Source organism: Triturus cristatus, chromosome 10 (genome assembly GCF_964204655.1).
Source record: "Triturus cristatus chromosome 10, aTriCri1.1, whole genome shotgun sequence".
Classification (NCBI taxonomy): Eukaryota; Metazoa; Chordata; class Amphibia; order Caudata; family Salamandridae; genus Triturus; species Triturus cristatus.
Genome location: NC_140593.1, coordinates 1,010,535,247 through 1,010,562,248, shown reverse-complemented (window position 1 = coordinate 1,010,562,248; position 27,002 = coordinate 1,010,535,247). Strand labels below are relative to the sequence as shown.

Sequence of the window (27,002 nt, the reverse complement as noted above, 5' to 3'; positions counted from 1 at the left end):
ATTTTGCGCTGAACAAGGGTGAATATTTAATGGAGATTACACAGGAGAGAGCCAAGAGAGAACCGAGCTCAACATGATGTTAGCCATGGCAGACACTTGGGACGAGCTCCGGCGCCTGCTGGAAGAGGTTTCAGAATAGGAAAAGGAAGTATGGTTCCCAGTCTGGAGACAAGGGCAGAACCAGTGAGGGAAGTGGAGAACCCAGCTACTACTGTGCCAATGGTCCAATCTTCCAAAAGTAATGTAACAACTCCATATGATACACTAAAGGTAGCTTCCTGGAATGTGGCTGGGATCAAGGGTCGGCTACACTCTGAGGAGTGGTTGGAATTTATAGATACTTTCGACATTATATTACTCCAGGAAACTTGGGCAACGGTTCCAATCTACAGGGTTGGGTTTATTAATTTTTTTAAACCTGCAATTAGAGGTAGCAAAGGGCGTGCTTCAGGGGGGTTACTGATCTGGGTGAAGCAGGCTTTGGGATTCCATCTGTCTGAAATACTTGTAGAACATCAAGACCTTTTGGGTATTAAATTGAGTAAGGTTGTCCCTCGGGACCTGATTATAATTAACATCTATGCACGAGGCCTACCTGGAGGCCACTGCCCTGGGATTGTTGACGTAGTGGATAGGTTTTTCGATGGGCTGGGAAGCGATAATTTTCTTGTTTTAGCGGGTGATCTGAACTGCACCTTTGAGCCGTTTCAGGCAGCTGGGGACAGTTGGGGGTCTGCAGAGGACGCTGTCTGGAATATTCCGGATTTATCAATTGATAAAATTGCTAAAGGGACCGCGGCTGCTTTGAACTGGATGGCCTTATGTTTGAATAGGGGTTTAAGGGCAGTTAATGGTCGCTCTACATCAGACCAATGCGCCTGTGATACTTATGATAATGGTCTAAGGAAAAGCCGCATAGATTATATTTTGTTAAGGTTGGAATTCTGGCAATACATGATAGACATGGAAGTGGTATCCCGCCCAGAAAGCGACCATAATCCGTTGTCACTTAGACTAAGGCTGCCGGGAAAAAATAGATTGAAGGATCCAGATACTCTTAGGACAGGAGATGTCGCCCTGACCAATGACCGAAGAAGGATGAAATGGTCTAGGTTAGTGGGGGACGCCACTCTCCTTGAAAGTATTAAAAATGTGGTCACTAATACGGTGAACGAACCCATGCCCATTGAGTCTGAGGGGGCAGGTCTTGATCATGTTATTGAGTCTCACGAATGTTGTTTCGAGCAGCCTAAATCTCTTTTATCCATTCCATGTTCAAAAGGCCCGTTAAAAACACTTGGTTCCCGTCAGAAGTGGTATAATGGGAAATGCAGGGAGGCCTATAGTCAACTAGTTAAAGCGGTCAAGTCTCGGGTTATGAGTGATGTCAAGCTAGCAAGGGTACAGTATAAAAAAACCCAGTGGGATGCTAAAAGAGAGTGGGAAGATAGGCACTGGTCGGACCTTTTGGATGCATCCACATCCAATAACCAGACTAAGTTCTGGGAACTTGTAAAGTGGGGCAGAGACCCAGATTCCCAAACGCCTACAAATCATGTTTCTCCCGAAACCTGGGTGGATTTTTATGCTGCCCAATTTAGGTCTGAGAACTCGGAATCTTTTAAAATGTTAAATAGTGTGTATACATTGTCTGACCAAGGTGGAGCCCTGATCTTCACAGAACATGAAACCGAATTAGCCTTGGGTTTGACTCAGAGGGGGAAAGCACCGGGGATGGACCTAATCCCTGCTGACCTGTTTAAAGCTAACCTTGAACTTTGGGTACCGTATATTACCAGGTTAGCTAATGCAATAGCCAAAGGAGCTAGGAAGGGGAAGGGGGAAGAAGTCATGGAAGGGGGCTGAGATCCTTCCAATTCACTAAAAAGGAGATCGGTCCAATCCGGGCAATTATCGCCCGATTAGCCTCATTGATTCTCTTCAAAAGGTCACTGCACGGATGGTCTTAGGTAGAGTTCAGGGTTGGATGGTTTCTGAGGGCATCTTGTCTCCCATGCAAGCAGGCTCCAGATCTGGTACCAGCACCATCGACCAGGTGTTTAGATTTTGTCTGATTTACTGGAAGGTGGTGCTGCTGGGCGGGGAACAATCTTTGCCGTGTTCATCGACCTGAAAGCGGCCTTTGACATGGTGCCGAGGGCTAAACTGTGGCGTGTCTTGAGAGACTTAGGCTTGCCCATGGAACTACTTGACTTAATTGTTAAACTGCATGATGACAACTTTGCAAGGGTTCGGTGGGGAGGTCAAGGACAAGTGACGAACAGCTTTCCGGTAACACGCGGGGTCCGTCAGGGGTGTGTTTTGGCGCCCACACTATTCCTGTTATTTATTGACGAGGTTGTAAATTTTTTTAAGGCTTTCCCCACTGACGCTCCTTCCCTGGCTGGGACGAGGTTCCCCATGCTTATCTTCGCTGATGACACCCTGCTCCTCTCTAAGACCAGAAGTGGATTACAGCGGGCTCTGAACCGCTTTGAGGAGTTCTGTGTCATCAACGATCTGAAGGTAAACGTAGGTAAAACTAAGTTTATGGTTCTTACTAAGAAACTCTCGGTGCGGAGTTCGGTAAGCAGCTAAAACTGGCCCGCTTAACTGGTTGTCTTCTTAGGGAGCAAAAGAGATCCATCACCAAACGTGTGCACCAAGCGCTAAAAATTTATGACACAAAGATTAATGCCGCTATTTTATACGGTGCGGATCTCTGGGGGTACATGGATCTTTCTAGCCTGTTTAAAGCACAGTGTAAGTTCTTGCGGAGTTTAGTGGGGCTACCGCAATCCACTCCATCCATACCTCTTTGTTTGGATTTAGGATGTAACCCAATAAATGAGATGGCAAGGTTCAGATTGGTAGCCCTCTGGAGGCGGATTTGGACTTCTCCCGACCTTGTCCTTTTTGCTAATGAACTTGCTGAAGTTAGGTCTATTGAGGGCTCCGGGAGAATTCCATGGCTACGTACGGTAAAAACCATTTTGGTCGAAATGGGAATGGAACAGCTGTGGGTGTCTCCAGGAACCAATGTGTTTCCCACCAAACAAGAATTTAAAGCGCTGTATTGGGCCTCAGTTCGACAAACCTTAGTGATTGCCTCTAGCTCTACCAGTCTAACAGGAAGGTTCCTGATTAATAAGCTGGATCTCTCTCGCGAGAATTACTGGGATATTATTACCAGGCCTCTCGACAAGAAACTTTATCACCAGTTTCGGGTGGGATCCCTGCCTTTGAATTCATTCACAAAAAATTGGGCTTCTGGAGTAACCGAATTTTGTCAATGGTGCCCAGGCCATAAGGAGACTGAGGGTCATCTTTTATTTGCCTGTCCCATGTATCAAGACCCTCGTAGAAAATGGATAAAACCTCTGTTCCACCGCCTTACCTGCAGTAGGTCTGCGGAGGCCATTCGGGTATTAAAGACCAATACCTCAGAGTTGTTTATGGTGAGCATAGCGAAGTTTCTTGGTTGGGTTTGGATTATTAGAGCTAAAAAACAGGCAGAAAAGATTTCTCCTCTGAATTGTATATAAAACATTATTGTTCTGATCTAACGTTGGACATTGTATAGTGTATTAAGACTGTTTTAATTACTGTTTTTATACTCTTAAAATTATTTAGACGGGCTGTCTTTGTATTATTAGGATGTTAATAAGGGTTTTAATGTACTGATCTTATTGTGTGTAAAAATATTCGTAACTTGGACAGTTTATTGTGTATGTAAAGTATGAGTAGATTGATAATTGGTCCAAACTGTCTGTGTTAATCTTGCTGTCTTTTATGATTTTATTATCGAAATAAAGACTTTAAAACCTGAACCTGAAAAGGAAGTATGGGTCAAATTAGGCTGTGAGAAGAGAGACATTGACATTTGGGTTTCAAGTGATGGTCGAGCTGTATTACCAGATGACTTATTGAGCCCGATGGCAAGGTAGATTCATGGTGCTGTGCATCTTGGAAGGGATGTAATGGTGCAAGTGTTCAGACAGACGTGGTACAGTCCACGGTTTCGGACGGTTGCTGAAGCAGTGTGTCAGAGATGTATTACTTGTCAACAGATGAATGCTGGAAAGACACATTGGGAGGTCAGGAGGGCCTTTCTATCAATCAATCAATCAATCAATCACTGAATTTGTAAAGCGCGCTACATACCCAAGAGGGTCTCAAGGCGCTGGGAAGGGGGGGTGCTACTGGTCGAAGAGCCAGGTCTTGAGGAGTCTTCTGAAGGCCAGCAGGTCCTGGGTCTGTCGTAGGATGGTGGGGAGAGTGTTCCAGGTCTTGGTGGCGAGGTAGGAGAAGGATCTGCCGCCGGCGGTGGTTTTTCGGATGCGAGGGACTGTGGCGAGGGCGAGGTTGGCTGAGCGGAGGCTTCGGGTGGGGGTGTGGAAGCTGAGTAGGTTGTTGAGGTAGGTGGGTCCGGTGTTGTACAGTGCTTTTTGTGCGTGGATCAGGAGCTTGAAGGTGATCCTTTTGTTGACGGGGAGCCAGTGCAGGCCTCTCAGGTGGAGTGTGATGTGGCTGCGGCAGGGGACGTCGAGGATGAGTCGGGCCGAGGCGTTCTGGATGCGTTGGAGTCGTCTCAGGAGCTTGTTTGTAGTTCCTGAGTAGAGGGCGTTCCCGTAGTCGAGTCTGTTGGTGATGAGGGCCTGGGTAACGGTTTTTCTCGTGTCGAGGGGGATCCATTTGAAGATCCTGCGGAGCATACGGAGGGTGTTGAAGCAGGACGCAGAGACGGCGAAGACTTGCCTGGTCATGGAGAGAGTGGAGTCGAGGATGACCCCCAGGTTGCGTGCGTGCGTGGTCCGTGGGTTCTGGGGCTGTGCCTAGTGACGTGGGCCACCAAGTGTCGTCCCAGGCTGATGGGGTGGGTCCGAGAATGAGGACCTCTGTCTTGTCTGAGTTCAGCTTCAGTCTGCTGTCCTTCATCCAATCGGCTACGGCCTTCATTCCTCTGTGGAGGTTAGCTTTGGCGGTGTGGGGATCTTCGGTGAGGGATATGATCAGCTGTGTGTCGTCGGTGTAGGAGATGATGTTGAGGTTGTGCTGTCGTGCGACGTGGGCGAGGGGGGCCATGTAGATATTGAACAGCGTCGGGCTGAGGGAGGATCCCTGTGGGACGCCGCAGATGATCTCGGTGGTTTTGGAGCGGAAGGGTGGGAGGCGGACGCTCTGGGTTCTGCCGGAGAGGAAGGATGTGGTCCAGGCCAGGGCCTTCTCTTGGATACCGGCGTCATGGAGGCGTGCTGATAGGGTGCGGTGGCAGACCGTGTCAAAGGCTGCTGATAGGTCCAGGACGATGAGGGCGGCTGTTTCTCCTTTGTCCATCAGGGTCCGGATGTCATCAGTGGCAGCGATGAGGGTGGTCTCGGTGCTGTGGTTGCTGCGAAAACCGTATTGGGAAGGGTCCAGGATGTTGTTAACTTCGAGGTAGCGGGTCAGCTGTTTGTTGACAATCTTCTCGGTCACTTTTGCCGGGAAAGGGAGCAGGGAGATGGGCCGGAAGTTCTTGAGGTCCTTGGGGTCCACCTTGGGCTCCTTCAGAAGGGCATTGATCTCGGCGTGCTTCCAGTTTTCTGGGAAGGTTTCTGTCTAGAAGGAACAGTTGATTGTTTTCCGGAGGTGGGGCGCGATGGTTGCGCTGGCTTTGTTGAAGATGTGGTGAGGGCAGGGGTCCGATGGGGCTCCGGAGTGAATGGAGTTCATGGTTTTGATGGTGTCTTCGTCGCTGACGCTGGACCAGACGGTCAGGCGACTGGTGCGAGTGGTAGTCGCAGGGGTGGTGGGCACGGTGGTGGGTGCGGGGGAGTCGGAGTTGAAGCTGTCGTGGATGTCGGTGATCTTGCAGTGGAAGAAGGTGGCCAGGGAGTCGCAAAGGTCTTGAGATGGCGGGATGTCGTTGGTGTTGGAGCTGGGGTTGGAGAGTTCTTTCACGATGCTGAAGAGCTCTTTGGTGTTGTGTGCGTTGTTGTCTAGGCGGTCCTTGAAGGCGGTCTTCTTGGTGGTCCTGATGAGTTGGTGGTGTCTGCGGGTGGTGCTCTTGAGGGCTGTGTGGTTGTCTGGTGTTCGGTCGTGGAGCCATTTCTTCTCCAGCTTCCGACAGGTGTGCTTGGTGATCCGGAGGTCCTCGGTGAACCAGGCGGCTTAGTTGTTGGTGTGGTTGGTTGTAGAGGTCTTGAGAGGGGCGAGGGTGTTGGCGCAGACGTTGATCCACTGTGTGAGGTTGGTCGCGGTGGTGTCTGGGTCGGTGGGGTCGGTGGGTGGTCTCAGGGCGAGGGCGGTAGTCAGTTGGTCCTCGGTGACCTTGCCCCAGCAGCGGCGTGGTATCTGTTGGGTGAAGTGGACGCATCTGTGGTCGGTCCAGTGTGGTTCAGTGGTGTGGTTGAAGGAGACGTGGGGGCTTGCGGAGAAGATGGGGTCGAGCATGTGCCCAGCGGCGTGAGTAGGTGTCGTTACGAGCTGTTTGAGTCCGAGGTTGTCGATCAGGGTGGTGGAGTTGGCGTCGTTGTTGTTCTTGAGGTGGAAGTTCATGTCCCCGAGGAGGATGTAGTCCATGGAAGCGAGGGCGTGGGTGCTGATGAGGTCGGCGATGGTGTCACTGAACTGTGGGCAGGGTCCGGAAGGTCTGTAGATGAGAGTTCCTCTGAGGGTGGTGTTGGGGTCGGTGTGGATCTGGAAGTGCATGTGCTCGGCGGTGGTGAGGGTGTCATTGGTGTTCGTTGAGATTTTGATGGAGTCTCTGTGGATGATGGCGATTCCTCCTCCCACTCCGTTTGTGCGGTCTCTGCGGGAGATCTTGTAGCCCTGTGGGATGGCTATGGCGATGTCTGGTGCTGAGGTGGCGTTCAGCCAGGTCTCTGTCAGGAAGGCGATGTCGGGGGCGGTGGATTCTAGGAGGTCCCAAAGTTCGATAGCGTGCTTGCGAGCAGAGCGGGTGTTGAGGAGGATGCAGCGGAGGTGGTTGGGTTCTCTGGCTGGTGGTGTGGAGGGTTGGATGCTGGTGAATCTGCAGTTCCGGCAGGTGAAAGGCCCCGGGTGCGTTTCGGAGTGGCCCGGTTGCAGGGGTGGTCTTGTCTGGTGTTTAGTGCGTGGAGAGTGCTTGCGTCGTAGTGCAGTCTGGCGTTGTGGTGGGTGCGGGGTCCAGGGGTTCTGGCGCTGGGTGCGGTCCAGGCGCGGACGGGCGCAGACGGGCTTGCCTTAGGGCTTGCGCGCGTCCGCTGCGTGCCCGCTTCGCAGCCTCCATATGAGGGCAGAGGCAGGGAGGAGCAGCTGGGAGGTGGGAGCGGGGGTCCAATGGGAGTGAAGGGGGCGGGGCCGAAGGGGCTCAGCGGTGGGGGAAGACCCGGGGAAAAAACGGCAGGAAAGACGGCGGGAGAGGGACAACAGAGCACAGGGGTACAGAAAGCAAAACACAGGGGCACAGAATGAAAAAACAAAGTGGCACAGAGAGCCAAGCGCAGGGGTACAGAATAAGAAAGGGAGCGAGCAGTCAGGCGGCAAAAGCGGCAACGGAGGTTCAACCCACAGGGGGCTGCGTGGCTGATGGGGGAGCGACCTGCCTGGTGGCCGGGTCAAAGGTCGCTCTCTACCACCGCTTCGCGGCCTCCATATGAGGGCAGATGGAGGGAGGAGCAGCTGGGAGGTGGGAGCGGGGCGGCAAATGGGAGTGAAGGGGGCGGGGCGCAGGTGCTCAGCGGCGGGGGAAAACCCAGGGAAAACCCGGGGAAAAAACGGCGGTAAAAGACGGCGGGAGAGGGACAACAGAGCCCAGGGGTACAGAAAGCAAAACACAGGGGCACAGAATGAAAAAACAAAGTGGCACAGAGAGCCAATCGCAGGGGTACAGAATAAAAAAGGGAGCGAGCAGTCAGGCGGCAAAAGCCGCAACGGAGGTTCAACCCACAGGGGGCTGCGTGGCGGATGGGGGGAGCGACCTGCCTGGTGGCAGGGTCAAAGGTCGCTCTCTACCACCGCTTTGCCGCCTCCATATGAGGGCAGGGGGAGGGAGGAGCAGGTGGGAGCGGGGCGGCCAATGGGAGTGAAGGGGGTGAGGCCGCAGGGGCTCAGCGGCGGGGGAAAACCCGGGGAAAACCCGGGGAAAAAACGGCGGCAAAACACAGCGGGAGAGGGACAACAGAGCACAGGGGTACAGAAAGCAAAACACAGGGGCACAGAATGAAAAAACAAAGTGGCACAGAGAGCCAAGCGCAGGGGTACAGAATAAAAAAGGGAGCGAGCAGTCAGGCGGCAAAAGCGGCAACGGAGGTTCAACCCACAGGAAGCTGCGTGGCGGATGGGGGGAGAGACCTGCCTGGTGGCAGGGTCAAAGGTCTTGATCCACTGTCTTGCATTCTATAGGCTGCAATTAGATTTTATTGAGATGCCTAAGTGCAATGGATTGAGGTACATTCTAGTGGTGGTGTGTGTATTCTCACGGTGGGTGGGAGCTTACCCAACAAGATGTGTGACACCCTCACAGTGGCAAAGCTGCTATTTAGGGAGCTGATACCGAGGTTCGGTTTTCCAAACTCGTTGGAGTCGGATAGGGGGACACACTTCCACAGCGAGATCATGAGATCATGAAGTTGCTTTGTGCCCCCCTAAATGTTGATCAGAGACTCCATTGTAGCTATCGACCAGAGGCTTCTGGGATAGTGGAGCAGATAAATGGAACTTTAAAGACACGGATGGCAAAAGTGTGTTTGACTACATCTTTGAAATGGCCTGATGCATTGCCTTTGGTGTTGAGATGAGTATTCACAGTGTCCCAGATAGAAGAACGGGTCTTTCCCCGCATGATATCCTGATGGGGAGGGCGATGCGATTGCCAGCAGTACCGTCCACAGCTTTGATAAACATCACTGATGATTTCATCCTTGACTACTGCAAAGGCCTAGCTGACGTGGTCCGTTCTGTGTCTCAGCAGGTGCAGGCTGCCGCTGTTCTAGCTTCAAGTGATCTATGCCATGATTTGTACCCGGGAGATTGGGTACTTGTCCGTAAGCATGTGAGGAAGAGCTGCCTGGATGCTCGGTGGCGAGGCCCTTATCAGGTGACACTGGTAACGAACACGGCAGTGAAGTGCGGAGGATTGAAATCCAGCTGTGGCAGCAGGGCCACGAGAGAGGACAAGTCAAGCTGTAAGGGTTGCTGGAGAAGCTGGTCGCTCACCAGACCAGGCTGAAAAGGGTCACATTATCCATAACCCAGATATCGACTCTAAGCAGGAAAGTGATGTTGGGAGTGGAATCGAGTCAGATTCAGCAGAAGGAAGTGGTGCACAGAGTGATCGAGAAGAAAGCAGAACGGCTAGAAGAAGCCTGGCCTGAGAGACAGAGAAGGCTGAATCTGAGACTAGCTCCCGAGAGAGATCTAGGGGTGGGGGGAATTTGCGTAATCGCGTTACGCAAATCTCCGCGAAACGGTAAAAAATCTCCGCGAACATGCAGAAATTGCTTGTTCGCGGTGCTTTTTTCCTGTTCACAGTTGCTGTTTGCGTGCTCGGGGAGAAATATCTTGCGAACACGCATTTTGAGAACGCGAACAAGAAAAAATTTCGTGAAGTCGCGGAAAGCAGAATTTTGGACAATTTTGCGTTCTCCGCGGAACGTGAAATTACCGAAATTCCGCAAATTCCGCGAGCGGAACGGAATTTGCCGCCCAGGCCTAGACAGATCTTGCTCCTGTGTCTGAGGTCACTGAATTGGAAGAGAGTGAAGGAAAACACTCTCAAAGTCCGAGAAGATCAAAAAGGACAAGAGTACCTTGCCAGACATAAGCTGCCCCGGAGTGGACTTACGCAGTAACCGATGCGGGGAGTAGTGTGTTCCGGGAGGCTGAGGTCCGTGAAAGTGATCAGCAGGATTCCTCAAATCAAAATCGATGTGGAACTGCTAGTTCCAGGACTTGAAATCGAAGGTGTGTTGACCATCATGGTTACAGAACCTTCAGTTTCGAGTATGGTATGAATCCTGATCTTGCACAGATTGGTCTTTCCATCGTTTGGATTTGAATTGCCACCTCACCAAATGGTAGATGTTTGTCTTGAAATTTTGCATCATGGTCTAGCTGCAATTGGATCTGAACTTATCGTTGATTGCGAATGAACTGTGTTTTGTAAATAAGTGCTTAAAAGAAGATAACCTAGGCCCGAGTGAAGAAGAAGAAATTCAGGGACTTTCCGTAGATGAAGAAAGAGGGTTAAGGAAGTCTTTTTGGACTGTGTAAATAAGGAACTAAAAGTACTGTAAAGGGAATTTCCAGCACTTCCGGAGTGGTGTTTTGAACTGGTTTGAACAGCAACCTGTGTTGGAGAAAGAGACTCTTAAGTGTTCGTTTTTGAACCCAAAACCAACAACAAAAATGGAGGCTGGAAATCCGAACCGTATGTCCAAATATTTGATAGGTACACTCATAGGAGGAGTGATAGTTTCAATAGTTGTAGGTATTATAGTGTCAGTTGCTATTCCACATGAGGTAGGAGTCGTAGAGGTGAAGGGAACACCTACACCCAGTACTTAAACCAAGAAAGAGGGCATCATAGGAGCTGAAAAGGCTTTGCTAGATCAAGATAGTTGTAAATTGCATGTAGAATTGTCTAGAGGTGATTTTAAGCTCAATGTGTATGCCAAGCTGCTATATGAGTATGTTGAGGCGATGGATGCGAATGATTGTTATGTGTGTATGCAGTTGCCTGCCTCATTGGACGAGGGGATTAAGTATCACCATCTTCCACTCACGTATGAAATTTCATGTAGTTTGTTGCTTAGTATGTTCTATGGAAGAGGTCATTATGAGTACTTCTTTTTGAATTACGATGCAGTGCTTTCAAGTGTTTGTAAGCTGGTATAAGCTTACAAACACTTAAATAAGTATGATTATTATAATCAGGAAGATAGGATTGGGAAGTATTTCACACTGACTTCAACACTAGATACAGCATATGCCCATAGACACAATCTGACTTGTTCATTAACTGAGGTAGAGAAGAAATTTGAAGATCAAGTAGAAGATAGATATAGACAGCTAACATAAACAAATGATACTGGAGAGAGTCCAGTAGATTGGACTGAGGAGGAGAGATCTCACAGAGAAAAGGGGAGTTATAGCCCTATAGGGTTGGACTTTGTGCAGAAGGGGAAGCTGTGTGTGAAACGTGTACAGACCGACTATGATAAGGTCTATGTGGGACAGAGCACGTGCGATCATGTTTTCACTATGGAAGAGTCTGCAAAGTACATTTTACAGGGTCCGGTGCAAGTGGTAACAACAGTATATTATGTGTGTGGAAAGAATACTTATGTGAGATTGCCTGTGAATTGGTATGGAACTTGTTATTTGGGAATTATCTTTCCCAAAATATACCACGCAGAAGAATTAGAACCTTTGGAAGATGGAAAGCCCTCTAGAGTGAGAAGAGGTGCGAGTGCAGGAGCAGTGATTGGAGATATCTTTGAAGCAGTGATATCAAGTCTGGGAGTTATCCTGAATGATGCGAAGATTAGGAGATTGGCGACTGTTGTTGACGATTTGTCAATGAATACAGCTAAGTCGTTGATACTTGTAGACGGAAAGATGTTATCGATAAGGACGATGGTGATGCAGAACCGTCTTGCTTTAGATGTCTTATAGGCAAAATAGGGCGGAGTCTGTAAAATGTTGAAGGTTCAAGAGTGCTGTACTTATATACCAGACAACAGCAAAGATCTGAAGAAGTATATAAGTAACATCACTGTGATCCATCATGAGATCCAGGATCTGACTGAAGAGGGTGTTTGGAAAAAGGTTGGAAAAGAATTTGGCAGTGTGAGAAATTGGTTTGCAAATCTGGGAAAGGGTATTCTTGGTTACATTCTTAAGCCTATCATTATCATAGTGGTTTGTGTGGTTTGCTTGTGGGGATTTGCCAGAGCTTATCAGTGGTACAAGCCGAATCAAGTTGAAGGGTCCCTTAGGGAGCAAGAGATAAGAATGGCTAGACTGCAGGACAGTCACTACCAGAATATCAAGAATCTTGAGAAGTTCCGACAGGGAAGAACGACTACGAGCTCTGTTTAGGTTGTTTCTTTCTCCAGGGAGTTGTGATATTGGTGATGACACTTGTCACGAAAGGGGAGAACTGATAGAGTGCCATGAGGTTTTGAAAATTGTAGGGGTGCATTATGATCATGCTTATTCTGCACCCGCATGTACTCTGATGTTGTATTAACTGATGATTATTAGATGAGTAAATGTAATAATGAACAGTGAGTATAATGTTAGAAATGTAATCAGTATTAGCCAAGAAAGTAAAATGCCTTTTGAATGTAACTGCCTATTGCAGGGTGCCTAATGAATACATTTATGTGTAATGTAATACTTTAGATTTAAACGTGCACAATATTAAAGTCTGCACATGTAGGAATGATTAATTGTGCTTTAAACGTGATGGAGTATAGTGCCTGCACATGCAATACTTATTAATCTGTAGTTCTTGATGTGTAAAGGCCTCATTTATATTTTGCTATGAAAGGCCTACTTGCATTACTTATGTTAGCTGAATTTGGCAGGCCGAAGTATATTTTCCCTGGGAAGGCTTTCATTTGGAGGTAGTCAGCGAATTTCATGTGCAGGGAAGGATTTTCGGTTCTCAGGCTTCTGTTGCAGGTGTAAGGACACTGTTCTTGTTAGCTAAGACTAAACCTTTTGTTTTAGGAGTTAGGTATGGAGGAGAATTGTTGCAAGAGTCTCCAGGAATGCTGATAATTGGAGGATGCTACTTTCTGCCAAGAGGGAGCCTGGGACTCAAGGATGTTTCAACCGTCATTGGATGAAATACAGGTTTCGATGGAAATTTACCTTCAGGAGGTGTCCAGTCAGAAGAGGTGTTACGGAGGCTTGTCCTTCATGTTGTTCATTTTGTATTAGGGACAGTGCCCCGAGGGGTGAGCAGCAGAGAAGAGGCAGATGAGGGTAGAAGGAGAAAATAAATACTGAAGAAGGAGATTTAGAATGAAGCAGTAGCTTTGGCTTCTAACCCTTTCAACGTGGGTGCACTTCTTAGGAAGTCTTCACGGGCTGACACCTTCTCTTGATCTTGCTTTGGGAGATGCTAAGTAGGGATGTCACTTTAGTGGTAGAGTACGGACAAACTAATCAATTCCTTTGTAGGTATCCATGAAGACTGATTTAGATATTGGAGCAGTTATCTTTTGTTTGATATTTTTTAGAATTAATTATTCTTTTTATGCTTCATCGTATTAGGTTGTTAGAATTAATTATTCTTTTCATGCTTCATCGAATTAGGTTGTTGGATAGATTAAACTTTGTATTAGTGCCATGTACTTTCTTAACCTAGTCATGAGGTGCTTGTATGTCCAGTTATTTTTGGCTTTGTAATAAATCCCCTAAATCTTAATTTGGAGTTAGTGATTCTTCGGTGATGAAATTTATTGGTTATGGATTTTATCTGAATGAGTTGGTTCTCTGCCCTTTACACTCCACAAAAAGGTCCATTCAGCCGAGGATTCTTAAGAGTGGTAAGAGATGGTAAGATAAGATAAGAATCCGGCGTTATCATCCTCACAGATGGTTTAGTCCTCTATGTACTGGAGATATAGAATATTACATCACAATCTTCTCCATTGCATGTACTATACTTGGTGGTAATCAAAAAGAGTTAGGAAATGCCACAAGTGCAGAGATTCAACAGTGAACCCACCTTGCCTGTACTGGCCAGCGGGGTAAAGGATTTCTGCGTGTTTCTATTCAATACATTGTGCAAACAATTAACAATGATTTCTTAAATCAATTAGCAGTAAAGCAGACTCTTGATTCTTTATGCCTGAAGTACTCATCTTCAGATAGGAAAAACCTGGGCCTGTACCAATCAAAATAAATGTGTCTCTGTGCAAAAGAATATGCAATAGCTTGAATGTTTAAACAAAAGGTACAATAGGTGAACTAGTTTCCTTGAAAAATTCCAATGTGAAGACAACTGCAGAGGCGTCAGATGTGTACGATATGTGCTTTAGTGTAACACCCACGTCACACATAGGTAAAGCAGGCAATATGCCGCTTGACCCCTCACTTGAGCCTGAATTCAATGAGCGTCATTTATGAGGCCCCTTGCCCGCTGGAACGTCCCTTATTGTGACGTTCCATTGAGCAGGAGCCTGCTCCATGTTTACGAGGCAGCACTAAGCCACTTTTTTGGCTTAATTCTCCCTCATAAATATGGTCCACTTTAACTCAGTTTCTGCATTAAAGGGGCGTGCAGTGGGTGTTGCTGGAGGCATCCCCAGCAACATGCATGGCTTTTTGTCCCTGCCACAGATTTATGAGAATTTGTAAATCTGAGGCAGCACCAAAAACTTAAGCCTCCCATGGAAGGTGTAAGGAAGGCACAATGAGCAGAAGTATCTTTATTTCTCCTAATTTTTCCTTTGCCTATGTGTGCTGCATTCTGCAACGCACATAGAAAGAGAAAAAGCCTCTTATGATTGTTTCCCTTCCTGCACAAAAATAATCATCCCCGCAACACAGGCACCCTCGCACCATGGTTTAAAGGTGCCTGCGTTGGCCGGGAGGGACGAATAGTCCGAGACGCGCTCACCTTGACGAAAGTGTGACTACAGGGAGCCGATCTCGCTCCCCCACCAGTTCAAGAGTAACAATTGATGAAACTCGAAGTTCCTAAGCTCTGCGTTTCACTCGTACCCGGAATACGCTTCGATTCAGACGTTCTGAAGCTCTGCGCTTTACTCGCACCTGGAATACGCTTCAATTCAGAATTCCACCCCGCTTGGAATCATTCCTGGATGTATGCTTGCACGCGCTCATTTACACTGTTCAAATCTCTCAGCACTGTCTGAATTTCACAATCCGGTCCTGATGATGATCCCAAATCGTGGGGATCGAAACGCAGTCGACTTGTCAGCTTAATTGATGGCACCATCTTGTTATATGGTTCTATGAAAAATGGCTAATATTCAATTTCATTGTTAAAATTGAGTTTAGAACCGCTGACTGTATTATATTGTATATACTCACCTTCACTGCACCTTGCGCCGTCCCCTTGCTGACTCCACTTTGTCACTTGTGTCGCTATCTTTATGTGTCACGTACACTTTCCAGCACCAAGTACAATTTTCAGATTGTTTTATGCTAATTGATCCTGCTTGCAGTGCTGATATAACTGTAACTTTCTTCCTTTGAAGATTGGTTCAAACCTTTAATCCTCTTCCTTTTGTATAAATCGTATTTAATACATGATTGCTTTTTGCTAAAAAACTTTTACTGTTTGAGAGTCTTCCTTCTTTGCTTGCAATGTTATAGACATGCATGTATAATTGCCTCTGAATGAGACCGGTTGAGATCTCTTGTTGTTTATTTACTGCATTGGCGCACAGCAGTCCATTGTGCGCTGGCGCAGGGGAAAAGTACAGAAATGCGCCGTATTTGATAGATACGACGCATTCCTGCCCTTTTCTTTTGCCGTAGGGAAGCAGCAGGAAGGCCTGCTGCGCTGCCCTACAGCAAAATCTCATAAATAAGGACCACTAGGTATTAGGATTTGGAGCAAAACCAGATCACACCAACTGTGGAACTCATTTACAAGAAACTGCAGCAGCGTGGCACCACAAGCCCTTTGGTGGCGCCACGCGATGGCACTTTCACAGCACAGGGATGCATCATATCTACAAGGATATGATGGATCCCTTTGCTCTCCCCGGAGCTGGCGCACAATTAGCTGCAATGCGCCGACGCAGGCACCCTTGCACCATGGGGCTAGGATGCCTGCGTTACGGGGATGATTGTTTATGCGCAGGAAGGTGTCCTTTCCTGCACATAAACAATCTGAAATGGCATTTTTCAACTTCTAAGTGTGCTGCACAACTTGCAAAACTTCATATTTTTAAAAATGATTGTTTCTGTGCAGGAAGGGACATCTTCCTGCACAGAAACAATCACCAGAGGTGATTTCCTCATTCTGTGTGTGCTGCAGAATGCAGCATGCATAGAAAGAGGAAAATATGAGGAGAAATTAATACATTTCTCCTCGAGGAACCTCCCTACATCTCCCCTGGGGAGGTGTCGCATTCAAGTTTACGATTTCTCGTAAATCTGGAAATGTGTCAGGTTCCATGAGTGTTGCGTGGGAACACCTACAGCAACACCCATGGAACGTCCCTTTCACACAAAGGGCTGCGTGTAAAGGGCTCATAATTACAAGGACATAAAAAGTCATGCAGGGTGGCTTTTCCTGTCCTTGTAAATATGGGGCAGCAAAATGTTCCGCCGGTGCGTCACAAAAAGTCATGCACTGGTGGCACAAGGGGCTTGTAAATAAGCCCATTAATACATCCAGCTTTGCAACAAAGAACCCATGATGTTGCTGGATTCCGCTACTGACACACCCCTTTGCCCAAATTGACAATAGTTGGCGCAAAGCAGCCTTGGCACGGCGCAATCACTAACTTTCAGTGCAAAATTGCTTTTGGATGCAAAAGTTTATCAACGCTGTATTTCTCACGAGCGCCAGCACAGACTATTAGTAAATCAACGAACCATATAACTCACGTAGAAAACATTTGCAAACGTTCTTTTGAGGTTTTTCTCCAGGTAAAATGTCATTGCACAAAAGTGCGTGCTCCAGATCTGGCCAGTCTTGACTTTAAGTGACACACACACTATTAATGTTTTACAACCAATAGGTACATGTATATCGCTGAAAGATACCTGAAACATTTGACAGTTCATTATAGTTCCTCAACTGAAAGTGCGTCCCTTAATTTATTGTCAACATATTTTGCAATAACCTGCTAAAATACAGAACAACGCCGCCTCGCCAGGGGTAGTAAGCGCTATATAAATACAATCGCATCTCAAAAACACAACGGCAACGTACCCACCACCGTGCGTGCGCGTCTAAATACGTGTTTCAGGCGCACGTCGTCGATGTCTTTCGGTATATCTTACGTGAACACCTGCTTTGACAATAATACAAAGCCCGGGGTATCATCGCCTTGTGAGCTTAACCAACACGCATATGACGTCACTCCCTCCTTTAGGCATCAAGAAAAACAGAAATGCTTTGGCAGCGGAAAGCCTGGAATTACGTGGCCCTCCCCTCCAATCGGGGCCTTAGAGCTCAGATTACTCACCCGCATAACTGAAGTGGACAAAGACTATCACAGCAAAACAGAGCATCGTTGATCGAAATTCATGTGCCATGTTATCTGTATAAAAAGCCGAACACCTGCATCCATTGCCTGGCTCCACGATATAACAATGCAAGGGAAGCAGTGGGTTTTTCCCTTTGAAAGGTAGGCTCTACTGCCATCTGGCGCCTCTTTTCTGTCCCTGCAGCACACCAAGCATGTGGCTTCCTGTCATGATGAGCAAGCTTTTTTTGTTTGCTTTTTTTTACATTGTATTTTTAAGGACTCTTAGGGCTACATAAAGAGAAAGATGGCAATACTATCTTCCATAACATAGTGATACATTGTATGGTTAAACAAAATGAAAACCAAACACCTACACACTACTACAGAAACAATTTACATGGCAGTGTATTAGGAACATTGATATGTTGGACTACCAGAAACTTTATAGAATGTGTCTTTGTGTAATGTAACTGTTACTCACGCAAAGCGCTCCGATACTTTTGGGTCGGGTTCTCGCTATGTAAAAATAAAAAAATAAAAACCTGCAAACTGCATAGTCGTGTTACAAGCCAAAGTAAAGGTGACATTGGGGTGGATTTTCAAACATTTTGCGCTTGGGTTAGTGTCACAAAAGTGACGCTAACCAGCACAAAATGTTTTTTTCCTAATTTTCTTTCCAGTGCAAAACTTGTGGAGCGCTGGGAAATACCCTGAAAGTAACGCAAAACCAGCACAGCTTTCCGTTACTTAGAGCTAAGGGGAGGTTACATGGGTGGTACATGGGCGTGCCCATACTACCACTCATGTGTTTTGATGCAAAACCCTAACAAAAAAAAATAGTAGACAGGGTTTAGCGCCAAAAAGTTAACGCAGTTTGAAAGGAGGCGTTAAAAGAAGAAATGATATTATTTATCTTTTTTTTCCGACTTTGCAGGCGTGCTGCACTGTTCAGCACAGATACAAAGCAGGAAAAGTTTTAAAGTGTGTCTCAGCATAGTATTATGTACTGGAAGGGTACCCCTCCAGTACAAAACCTAGCCTAGACTCATGCACACACCATTACACTATGGCGCAAAGGTGTGTGTTTGGAGCTTGACAGCTGAAATCTGCGCCTGCGATAGGCAGAGGGGAGGGGAGAGCCATCTCTCTGTAGATATGTCCCTCTCCTGCTCCCTCCCTGTCATGCAATGCAGCACAGCATTTTTGGCTGCTGGGCTGCATTCCATTCCTTTTTTGAAAATATAGGCCTCAGTGTACTAAGAAAGCATTGACAAAGACAATACCTCTTACATTGACTGCTAATCTTTTTGCCTTGCCTGTGGTTGATTTGTTTGCAATTTTTTTTCCATAAAAGTTAAATACAAAAACCATTCAAAAAAAGTTACTCATGTGTGCACATGCATGCAAACGCATGCACAGGAAGCCATTTTTAAATGGTTTTGCAATAAAGTTTTACAAAAATTATTAAAAGCTGGCTGCCTTTACAAGTTCATGTGAACACACATGCGTCCATCTTAAATATTTTTTTCTTTTGTCAAAAATATTTAAAGATGCCTGCCTACAAATGCACATGTGCATTCACACATTCAAAGTCATCTTTGATAATTGTGACAATTTTTTTTTTAAAAAGCAAAGATGGACACCTATATGCTCTTGGGTGCGTATGTGTTACCATATTTTGATATGTTTTTAAAAACCATGCGGATGCAAGCACATGCATGGGGGGGGGCTCCTTTAGATTGTAAAAAAATGAATTATACAGACAATGCATATGAAGTCAAGGTAGCAGTGTGAGTGGCTCAATAGCAATGTTGGTGGAGATGTTGGACCAACACCAAAACAAGAAATAGAAAAAGGGCAACTTGTGTTTGCCATCAAAAAGCACACGTTTGGCCAGGGATCTATGGAACCAATGGAGATTACTTTCTGAGTATAAGTGGACATCATGCAAGAGCAGAAAGCTATAACTCGCAATTAAGTATGCCAGTTGTTTAAATGGACTGACCCTGTTGTGTGGTGGGCAGAACAAAAATGAATGATAAAAGAGAACAATAGATGAAAAGAGCTGACTGGAAACATACATAAGAAAGTAAATTAAATATATAATTTTATTAAAATTAAAAGGAAATTTCTAATGTCAGGCCAAAAAATGGAAACTGGAGAAGAAAACAGATTGGCTTAAACAGGTAATGTAAACAATATTCATGAATAGAGGATCTATTTTGTTATGTTACATGATATTATGTTTTGCGATGCTAAGCTATGTTATGATATAGTTCATTATTTTATGTTTATTTGTATAGCACACAACTCAACTGGTAGTGTATCCTGGAGCTTAATTAGGAGTTGGACAGGCCAAGCTAGGGACCGGGCTAGGTGACGTGTTAGGTATTCAGTTTCTTGCAAAAATCAAGAACTGGGAAGGAAGCTCTGCTGTGCAGGGGAAGTTTTGTTCCATGCTCTGGGAGCAAGATAGGAGAATGCACGACCAATGAATCTGGTTCTGTGTAGGTAAGGGGTGTGCAAGTCACAGTACGGCTGAGTGGTTATGTCTGGTACATTAGTAGATGTTTATGAGGTTGGCGAGATGGGTGGGGTCAATGTTGTGTAAGGCTTTGTATCTGTGTGTAACCAGTTTAAAAAGCTCTTGTTAGTAGTTTGGGAACCAGTGAAGCTGTTTGAGGTGTGGGGTGAGAGGTTGAGGGTGAGCCTGACAGCTAGGTTTTTGCATAGTCTGTAGTCTTCCTGTCAGTTGAGCATTGGTTCCAGGATAGAGTGTGCTGCCGTATTGCTAGTGATGAGGGCTTGGGTAATAGTTTGCAAGTGTTGGTGAGGAGCCATTTAAGGATCTTCTTGAGCATCTTGAGTGAGTGGAAGCAGGAGATGGAGCCTGTGTTCACTTGGCCGGTCATGGTAAGTTACTTGTCACTTACTATTCTGAGGTTCTTTACACAGGTTACAGGGAGGGGTGTGGGTCTGAGTTCAGCAGGCCACCAGGTGGAGTGCCAGAGTGAGTGTATTTGCCAAAGATTACTACTTCCATCTTGTCTGTTTTGTGCTTGAGGCAGATGATTTTCATCTGTCTGGCAACTTCAGTAATGCAAGTGAAGAAGTTGGAGTGGGTGCTTAGCATCTTGTCAGAGAGGCACAGTATGAGCTGGATATTGTCAGCGTCAAATTTGATGTGTTTTCCATGGGTGCGAATAATGCTGGCAAGTACGGTCATTTAGTTGCTTAACAGGGTGAGGCTGAGTGAAGATCCTTGTGGAACTCCATAGATGAGTTTTACGGTGTCCGAGGAGAAGGGAGCCAGGCTGACCGACTGGGCGCAGCCTGTCAGGAAGGAGAACATACTGCAAATTCAGGTCCTTGGATACCGGCTTTGGGCAGTCTTTGAATAAGGATGAGGTCAGAGACAGTTTTGATGGCTGGAGACAGGTCCTGCAGAATGGGTGCCACAGTATCTTCCACAATACAGGTTCATGCTGTTCTTGGTTAGTTTATCTGGCCAGAGTGGTAACTGTCCCGGGCATGAGGAAGAGGAGAGCAGGTAGCAAGATCAAATATTATTAGTGTTATTCACAATGGAACATTGGCAGAATCTGTAGGCAGAGTTGAAAGGAGCTGATGTGGTAAAGAGAGAAACTGAAATTGTGAGGCAAACATTGGAGTGGTAACAGTTTTAGGAAAATATGGGATGAAAGCAAGTATGTTCTATAAAGTGTGAACTGGGTCTGTTCACTGGAAAGAATTTAGTCAGGCTGGATTGAGTCAAACTGAAGTTTTGGAAGATGGAAATTCCAGTAACTTTCGAGATTTCCAGGAGTGCAAGGATTGTGTAAGACCGACCTGGGAGACCTACTACGGATGTAGGAAATTGGATTTTTGGTTGATGGTGTTGTGAACCCTTCTCGTACAACAACCACAATCCCTGTCAGGTTGAACCACAAAAGGCATGATTGAGCTGGATTTTCTATATCTTAATCTTTTGGTATAATCATTAAATAACCCCTGCCACCGGTCATATGGACCCTTGTTTGTCGACAAAGGGAGGTGTGGAGCAATAATTTGCATAACAATAAATCATTAAATACTTTTAGTTCAGTCCATAAAGAGAGTTAGTGTGAGTTATGGGATTTAATTTTCAATTATTTTAGGGGCACATGTATCATGCATTTTTGTGTTCGCAAACGGGTCGATTTCCAGAATCAGCCCATTTGCGCACGCAAAAAATGCTTTTCAGATGCAGCAAACAGAATTTTGCGATTCGATAATCTGTTACCGAATCACATAATGGGTTTGTGATTCTCTATTTGAATGGGCATGTGTAGGGCGGCTCTTCCAAATAGCGAATCCTAAGGGTATGCATGAAAGTTTTGTGACCACGAATGCGGTCGCAAAACATTTGCATTGTACCACCTACTTTAAGTAGGTGGTAACCCATTTGTAAATGGGAAGGGACCCCATCCTCTTTGTGACTGTTTGCAAAAGTATTTTTTAAGAGCAGGCAGTGGTCCGACGGACCACTGCCTACTCTTAAAAAATGAAAAGAAAACTTATAATTTTTATTTTTGAAATGCATTCCATTTTCCATTAAGGAAAACAGGCTGCATTTAAAACAAAAAATCCTTTATCTAAAAGCAATCACAGACATGGTGGTCAGCTAACCCCAGCAGGCCAACATCCCTATGATTTTTGCGATTCCTAGGGGGTCACAAATTGCGACCTACCTCATTAATATTCATCAGATAGGTCATTTGCAACCCCTTAAGAATCGCAGAAAGTGTTCTACACACTTTCATGCATGCCGTTTTGCGATTTCCTAGTTGCGAATCGCAATGATTTGCAATTAGGAAATCACAAAATGGTTTCTTCATGCATCTGGCCCTTAGTCTTACATCTATTTATTCATTTGATTTTAAACCATAGATTTCAGAATAAAAATGTAATATAATCCATCAATCAATATTTGATTATAAAATAGAACAAAATGTTTGATAAAATCACACTTAATACCGTAATAATACAGCAAGCCTGCTCCATTGAGAAAAAATATGTATTCTAAATAATTTGGATTAATGAGAGAAGAGGTGTTAGTTCAGATACCCAATAAAGAGCTCTGATGAGAGAGAAAGCTATGCACAAGGTTGAAAGTATTTTCAGCTCAAAGTTATCAGCATTCAATTTTTATGAAGAGAAGGAATCAGTAACTAAAAGGTGAGTCTTCAGTCAGAGAGTCAGGGAAGGAATCCTACCCTACTCTAGGAACAAGCACTAACATAAACACACAAATTCTAGATTACAACATTATTTTCTTACGTCTTCTTCATCCTCTAATAGAATATCCTCAAACTCCTGGGAATAAGCAAACTCCCCATTTTCTCATTAGCGCACAATAGGCTTTCAGACATTGAACCTTGAAAAGTTACATAGTTGATGTTTTGGGGCCCAGACAGTTATTTTCATGAATCATCCTTCCGGTCACCTCCTCTTTCCCAGTGAGAGCTCACTATCAGTTGTCTAATACCTAACAAACCCCTATTCACTAGCTAACAGAAGGCTTCTGGAAAAATACAGCATTTGAAATAGAAAAAAAAATTGTGCTCAAACAACTATTCAATTTGAAAAAAGGGCCTTTCAATTTTAATGCATTATTTTTCAGTGAGCATGTCATCGACAGATAGGCCAACCTAAATCAGCAATTTTAATAATTTGCTATAACAGTTAGGTGTGACTACCCACGGCAAATGTTTTCCATTTAGCATATGTTTTATTTAAACGTAAGCTTTGTACATTATTAGCAAAAGTATTTTGTCAGCAAATAAAGTTTGCGTCAACAGTCCCAAAATGAACTTAGGTTTAACCCTCTAGTAGCTTGGCACAAAAGTAGTTCGGCTTAAGTTAGAGGCAATGTGGTAAGAATCTATGCAGCACATAAACAGCAATAAAGTTAAAACACAACACAAGAACAAACCCCATAGCAATTTACAAAAAAGGAGAGAAATTAAAAACATGGGGGGTGCGGCCAACAGCGAGCTCCGCTGGCCCCGATTTGAATCCTGACTTAATCCTGCTCCTCAAAGCCATTCAACCATTCCTACCTGCTTCGGAAGAGGCTGTGTCTGTAGGGGTACTCCCGGTTAGTGGATTGCGGACCTCCTACGAACAGGCGTGCTGCTCCCAAGATGGCGGCCGGAGCAATTTGACGAGGGCTCGGAGGTGGAGAGACGGAGCCTTCGCCAGGCAAATGAGTGGAGGGCTCTGGCTGCAAATAAGACCGTGAATCCAAGAGCAGGTACTGACACCGACTTGCCCTTGCAGCGGGGACACTGCGGCTGTTGGCTTTGGATCGCGCGCTGGGATGCCCGCAACAATGGAAGAGGATCTTCGGCGCCGACTTGGGCGGGGGCCCAAAGGCGGAGCGAACACGTGGCGAATGGTGTGGTTGGCCCTAAAAGTCACTGTGGACACGGCTTACGAACGGAGCCAAAGAGACACTGCCTGGGGGCTGCGCGCCACACACAAAGCTGCAGTGAGTGGCGTGCTTGGCTCAGTGCGCACCGCCTGGGGGTAATAGGTGATGGGAGCGCACTGTACTGCCCTGTTCCCACTCCACACGGGGGCCTGAGGCTTTTCTCCCCACCCCACTCCACGACTTTCACCTGGGGCAGATGGAGTGACTGGAGGCCAGAACTGGCGGTGATTTACACCGGCAGACAAAGGCGTAATCAGGCCCCCACTATGACTCGCACAGGCTGTGAAATCTGGAGGAGGAGAACGCCTGCTGTGGAACGTGTGCTACCTGGGGTCCCCTGCAGTAGAGGTACTGTAAGGTCTTGGGATTTCTTGCAGCCCCTTGAATTAGCCCCTAGACTTTGGCGGCTAACCTGCTGGGCTCCCTGGTTGGACGGTGAGGGGACCACAGGTTTGCCATTTTTCAGCACGTTGGTTCTATATGGGAGTGAAGCTTGCCCCCTTTGGCCCCCGGGATATACAGTTCAGGACTGGGAGACAGAGATGGTCAGACGCAGAGGCTTTAGACACCTGAAGAGACCTGCTTTTCTCCCTCCCTCCCTGATCTGCCTGCTTTACTGGGCGTTGGGGTGACCTGGCTGATGCCTGCTGCGCATCTGAGGTCCGGATATCTGTGTGCTGTGGGAAAGGGTTTCCACCCTGCCCATTCCACTACAGAGAGACCCTCGCGTAGGGTGTCAGCCTTGGCCCTCTACTCAATCCTGATGGCAAAAGATGAGGAACCCGAGGCGGCCAGACAGGGGAAGATGGACCGGTACACTAAGGTTCTCCCTGCACCCGCTGGGGCAGCGGGGGGCCCAACCCCCCACCCAGACACAGAGGAGATTCTACACGCGATCGGTGCCTTACGAGTGAGCCTGGAGGGCAAGTTAGCAGAAGTGCAAATGGAGATCTACTTTCTACGACAAAACCTTCGTAAGGTCTCGGAACGAGTGACGGAGGTCGAACAGCGTGTCTCAGAGCTTGAGGACACCTCAAGGACTGAGAGCAAAGATGTAAAGGATCTTCAGGCCGCAGTAAAGGAGGTAATCTGGAGAGTCGACGATGCCAAAAGCAGGGCACGCAGAAACAACCTGCGCTTTGTGGGCATTCCGGAAAATGCAGAGCGTACAGACCCGGGACACCACGCATTTTTTCCAGGCACCGGAGGAGACATGGTCCTGGATTGAGGAAAGGCCTCAATTGCGACGTGTGCTGCCTTCTCCTGCACCACTGCTGCCACTAAACAACTGAGCCCTAACTGGGAAAAGCCCCAGGCACAGAGACGAAGGCGAAGGATCCAGCGCCTGACCTCAGTTGGGAGCACACCAGGATGATCCCTGAGACCCAGAACCTCGAGAGCCAACGTGTTGGACTCGGACGATGACACGGCCCTGGAGTGTGCGTCAAGGACTTCTCGGAAATCTAACGACCAGGGGGACTCTGATCAGTCGAAAAACCTCAACTCCCAGGCCTCGGATGCGGCACACCCTCTTATGGAGACTATTCAACACCTGGAGGCCTCGGGCCTGGGTCCCCCGAGTGGGGATCCTTGCTCGCTGCCGCCCCCACACAAGGGCGAGGAGGACTGAAACAGAGGGGCCAGACACCCTCACAGAGACGCTGTATTGTCCTTGCGATATTGAGAACATTTGATTCATCAACAGCAAGGAAGGGAAGTATACAGTGGGTTGTGTGATTTCCTTTTTTTTCTTTTCTTTTTTTAATAGTATTGTATAGTTGAGTGGGTGGGGTGTGGGCTACAGACCTTTGGGTGGTTTACCCGCGCCGGTGTTGTCCCGTTGAGAAGTTTTGGGGTGGTGGGAGTGCCTGCAGAGTGTGGGGTGGGGGAATGGTGGGTGTTGCTAGCGATTTTGGGTTCTGTGTTTGGGGTGAGGGGGGTATGTTCTTTTGTTCTGGACAAATATACACATATTGACACTGAAACTGGGTGGCAGAACGGTGCGACAGCATACATCAAGACATTGTGGGGAGGAGGACAGGGATCCCCTGACGAGTTAGATATGCTACACTACCGCGATGGCTACATCTAACACAGGAATGTATTCAATCTTTTCATGGAATGTGAACGGGATGAAGAGTAAGGTTAAGAGAGGTTTAGTGGCGGCATATTTTAAAAGATTGAAACCTGATATCATTCTTTTACAAGAGACACACTTAAAAGGCACTCAATGTGGGTTCCTGGGCCGAGGGGCATATAAAACAATGGCTCACACTGGATTTTCGATGGGGGTAAGGGGTGTGGCAATACTCATCAGAAAAAAAACACCCTTTAGAATAGAACGCACCTGGACAGACCCAAACGGTACACATGTAGCGATCAAAAGAGTATGGAATAGGAGACACATCACTTTTGTTAGTGTATACGCACCACCCAAGCTCCAACGGAAAACAATGGATAAGCTTGCAGCATTTTTTTGTGAGGCGGGGTCTGATACACACATTATCTGGGGCGAATTTTATGACGTAATGGACCCCATGAGTGATCGTACGACTGTCCCAATGGGGAACCCCCAAAGAAACACCGCTTAAACGGTTCACAGACACACTAACGCTCACAGACATATGGCGCAAGCAGCATCCTCAGGCCAGAGCCTATTCCTTTTACTCAGGGGCACACAAAGCCTTTTCAACGATAGATTACATATTTGCACCAATGGGGGAACTCGGGGAGTTGCACAAGATAGACTATTTGGCAAGGGGCCTCTCAGATCATTCACCCTTGTGGCTCACACTGGGTACACGTATACAACAACAGAACGGGGAATGGAAATTGAACCCATGGGTACTTAAAGACCCACAGGTTGCTCAAGAGCCCAGGGTAGACATGCAGTTGTATTTTAACGAGAATGTGGGGTTGGTAGATTCTGCCATTACACTATGGGAGGCATACAAGCCTGTATTAAGGGATAGGGCACAAAACATTATTGATCACAAAAAACGGAAAGAGGACGAGGCGATCACGGGACTAGAAATTCAATTACTACTGCTCGAATCACAGGTGAGCAAAGGCAGTGATCCCTCCATGCTACGCAGTCTGCAACTCCTTCGTCAAGAATATTTTTCACTGGCTAAAAAAGACGCACAACACGCAATACAAGCTATGCACCGATGTCTATATGACGTAGGTGATACGACTGGTAGGTTACTGGCATGGCTTAGCAAGAAGGAGCTTGACAGTAAACTGATACAGACGGAGGATGGTCAAATTCATCTGACCCCGGTTAAGATAGCCAACGCCTTCACAGACTATTACGAGGCCTTTTACAAGCGACGTGAACTAGCTAAGTTGTCACAAATACATGCATATCT

The 27,002-nt window shown here is 46.7% G+C and overlaps 1 protein-coding gene across 1 annotated transcript in view; it reads right to left on the bottom strand.

The window, feature by feature from the left end:
* TMEM130 (transmembrane protein 130) overlaps positions 1-17,257 on the bottom strand; it is a 401,485-nt gene extending 384,228 nt beyond the window's left edge. Inside the window, exon 1 of the mRNA XM_085630206.1 lies at positions 17,154-17,257. Coding sequence (XP_085486332.1) covers positions 17,154-17,223 — 70 coding nt within the window. The 5' untranslated portion in view covers positions 17,224-17,257. The remainder of the gene's footprint in view (positions 1-17,153) is intronic.
* Positions 17,258-27,002: the final 9,745 nt, after the last annotated feature.